This window comes from Trypanosoma grayi (genome assembly GCF_000691245.1).
Source record: "Trypanosoma grayi strain ANR4 Tgr_1338_V1, whole genome shotgun sequence".
In the NCBI taxonomy this organism is placed as follows: Eukaryota; Euglenozoa; class Kinetoplastea; order Trypanosomatida; family Trypanosomatidae; genus Trypanosoma; species Trypanosoma grayi.
In genome coordinates, this window is record NW_008826957.1 from 1 (window position 1) to 3,754 (window position 3,754).

Below are 3,754 nucleotides of genomic sequence, written 5' to 3' on the forward strand. Positions count from 1 at the left end.
TATATATATATATATATATATATATATGTATAATGGGATAAAGGAGTAAACGCATTATAAGCGTAAAAGAAGAGAACTAAGCGAGGCAGAACACACGCATACTTTACAACAGAGTTTATTCTACTGAAGGGGAATGCAAGCTCTTTGCCTCCGTAGTGTATTGAAAAGAAGTATGGCAGCGCTACTTGTCACATTTCGGCACTCCACTGCCCTTTTATTTCCTTCTTTCTTTCCGTGTTTGCTTGCGTTGCCTCTTAATATTTTTGACAGCCGTCACTAATAGTGATGTCTTTGCCTGCTGCGGATGTCAGGTTTCTCTTGAGCATCGCCCAGCGCATGGCCGAGCGCCGCCTTCACGTCTATGTGCCCGGCGCCCACCGCTCCGCCGTCGCCATGCTCCTGCGTTTCGGCGACGAGGCGCAGCAGCGCACGTTGCACCGGATGTTGGCGTGTCGCGACGCGAGCCACACACCCGTGCAGCTGCTGCAGCATCTCGCAAACAACACCGACGCGACGGCGCCTTCCTCACTGCGCATGCTCTTTCTTAGGCGGGCTGATTTGGCCGCTGACCGGTGGAGTGGAAGCGTGACGTTCCCCGGCGGCCCCCGCGACGACGACGAGGACGCGGACGACTTCCACACCGTTTGCCGCGAGGTGCACCGGATGCTCGGCATTCCTCTGCGGACCCACGAGTTTATTCTCCTCGGACGCCTCCGCGATTACCCCCTCCGTAGCCGTCACATGGGCGTAACGTGTGCGGTGCAGTCTCGCTTCGTCTTTTTGCATACTGGGGAGCTGACGCCGACGGTGCAGTTTGCGCCTCACGAGGTGGGCGCGGTGCAGTGGTTGCCTATTGATGCTCTTACAGTGGCTCGCGTGGACGAGGGTCGGGTTTGCCACCCGATTAGTTGTTTCGTGCACGCATCAGACGCGGACTCACGGTTACTACTCACAGAGGTGTTTCCACACGCCTATTTGGCATTCCCAAGTGTGCAGCTGCACGGGCAATGGCGGGTGTGGGGGCTGGCGCTGCGATCCGCGAGCGAGCTCATATCACTCGACGGTAGACCACCTATCGACTGGCCACTGGTGTCATCAAACAACTTGCTGCTGCAGCACGGCGTCATCGATGCCTTGCACGGTTACTACGAGGTCCTCTACGCGTGGCACCGAGTGAAGGCGCGGCTGCGTCTGGGCGGCGCGAAGGGCTGCACAAGGTGTAGCATACTTCAGTTAGACGCGGATCCATTCTTGTGGGCGGTGCCGGATCGTGCGGAGCCGCGCCATGTGTTCTTTCTTTGTCTCGACACAGCATTGGTGGTGCTGGCTGTTTATTGCGTTGCAGCTGCCATCTTCGCTGTGTGCGTCCTCGTTCGTATGGCACTTGGCTGGACTGACGTGGATGGGTCACAGGAACGGCTGCGTGCGTACCACGCAACGTACACATCTGCCGGTGCCGAACGCGAGCACTGGCGACGGCTGAAAGAAGAGGAAATGAAACCAGGAACGGGGCCTCCCCTACAGCAAACCGCTGCAGCGTGCCCGGCCCTGCCGCCCGGGCTGGACGCAAAAACGCCTCCAGAAGCGGAAGCAGAAGCAGAAGAGGTGGAGGAGCAGAGGGATGGCAGTTGGAGCGCGACATCTGCGATAACTGATGACATGAACAGCCACACAGACAACTCGGGCGCTGACGGAGAGGACGGTCCACATCTTGTTGCCGTGCCGAACCCTGACGACTGGAATGCATTCCGGGAGACTGTGAGGCGGTGGGCGGAAGAGTCTGACTCTGTTGCTTCCGTTCAGACTTCTTCCTCTGAACAGGACGGCCATCACGACGGTGATACGAGTGCTGCGGAGAGAGGGGGTTGATCGTTGCCGATGTGGTTGGGAGTGCCTGTGACTCCCATCTCGCGATTGGCAAAAAACAAAAAAACGAAAAATGACATCACGCCCAATGGTCGGTGTGTACTGTCTCTGTTTCAGCTCATTTGTATGTATATTCTGTTGGGGTAGCGTTCTTTTTTCTTTTCCCTATCATTTGTTTGCTTAGTGTTATGCGTTGCAGTGGCGCAAGCCAGAGAGCAAGAGCAACCTGGTAGAAGAAGTGCTAAGGAAATATGGTGGAGACGCTTGCTGGCGTGCTGCTGTTCCTGGTGTTGTGTTACCTTGGTAACCTCTTTGGCCGGCTGGTTTTCGTATACGCCATTGAACGAACCACTACACAGCTGTGCTTTGTTTCCATTTTCGCCCTCTCGACGTTCATCTTCATTGTCGGTCTGTTAGATGCCTCGAAAATGGGGAGTTTATATTTTTCCATGGGCTTTTGCACGCACGCGCTACGCCTTGCTATCGTGGCCGACATTGTCATTATCTCGGTGCTCTGCCCATTAGGCATCCTCTGGTCCTTCTTGCGGAGTTTGCGCCTCCGCCACTTCCTCCCACTGCTGGTGGGCTGCAGCCTTCTCGTTGTTGTGTTTGGTGTGCGGGCTCCACTGTTGGTGTTGGTTCGCCGCCTCCCGGGTTTCGGCGTGCAGGGGGATGTTGCGCGTATATCGTGGGACGCCGCCACCACCGGCGTCGCCCTTCTCGGCGTCCTCGCGGTGGGCGTTCTCTCAGGCTACGCCGCCGTGACAACACCCGCCGCGTTCATTCGGCCGCTAGTGGTAAAGGGAAGTGGTGAGGGGGCGCGAGCCGCGCTGGGCGTTCTGGCGAAGCGGCAGCGCCATCTACTTTCGCTGTGGATATCCAAACAGCGCCATATTGCGGAGGCGTGGGGCGCGGCGGCGCCGTCCGTTGGCGGTGGGAAACCGCGAGTGTGGAACTGGGTGACAAAATCACTCCGCTCCACCGTTGGCGGCGGTGGTCTCCGCCGGGGCGGCGACGACGTCGCGAAGCTGAAGGCGGAGTGCAACGGCATACAGGCTGTGAGCATGGCGGTGTTCCTCGAGATGAGCGAGATGGACTCCTTGGTGCGCTCGGCGGAGAGCGGCGCCACGTGGCGTGGGTGGGCGGACGCGCTCCTCGGCGTGCTGCTTCTCTTCCACACTGTACTGAAGCTTGTGTTCACCATTATCAGCCTACTGCGATGGGGCATGTCGTCCGCCGACAATCCCACTGCCTCTCCCCTCCCCGAAGACACTGCGACACGGGTAGTGAACTTTCTAGAGACCTACGGGCTCGCGACTCCACACAGTGAGGGTGCGGAGCAACGCATTGTGTGGGTGTCATTGGTCCTAAATGCGTGGATGATCATGTGCTCCATCCGAGGATTTCTGTTAACGGTATTTCGGCTGGTGATGACGTACACGACATTCCTTAGCGTAGACACCACGGTGCTCGGACTGACGGCGGGAATGGGCGCATATTTTGTGGGACAGATGCTGCTGCTCCATCTATCACCACAACTGGAGAGTCAAAGCGTGCTGTTTGTGGTCCGGCAGGAGCAGTTGCCGATGAATGAGATGTACCGCCATCTCAACGACTTGGTATTCGTCATTTCAAGCATCATCACGGTTTTTGTGGTGCAGTGCTTTGGGTCCCCGACGACTGCAATGCAGTTCACTGTTGCAGACTAGGACGCGGGTTGTCTGGCGTTCACGTTGGAAAATCTCCCAGCCGTAGCTTCCTTCCTGTTCTCAGCCTGCGTACAAGCGGGGTGCCAAGGCCTTCAAGAGGTTTTGGCGTTCGTAAAGACGCCGTGTCCATCCCCCTCCCCCATCACCGAACAACACAAGTCGGCCCCCCCCCCGCCCCT

At 57.5% G+C, this 3,754-nt stretch overlaps 2 protein-coding genes across 2 annotated transcripts; both read left to right on the forward strand.

The window, feature by feature from the left end:
* Positions 1-336: 336 nt before the first annotated feature.
* Positions 337-1,869, forward strand: DQ04_13381000 (putative NUDIX family hydrolase; the record flags this gene model as incomplete). Its single annotated transcript, XM_009316943.1, has 1 exon — positions 337-1,869. The coding sequence occupies one exon, from the start codon at positions 337-339 to the stop codon at positions 1,867-1,869; it is 1,533 nt and encodes a 510-aa protein (XP_009315218.1).
* A 248-nt stretch (positions 1,870-2,117) lies between these two features.
* On the forward strand, positions 2,118-3,575 carry DQ04_13381010 (hypothetical protein; the record flags this gene model as incomplete). The annotated part of the gene is made up of 1 exon (XM_009316944.1): positions 2,118-3,575. One exon carries the CDS (start codon positions 2,118-2,120, stop codon positions 3,573-3,575), a length of 1,458 nt encoding a protein of 485 aa, XP_009315219.1.
* Between the last annotated feature and the right edge of the window lie 179 nt (positions 3,576-3,754).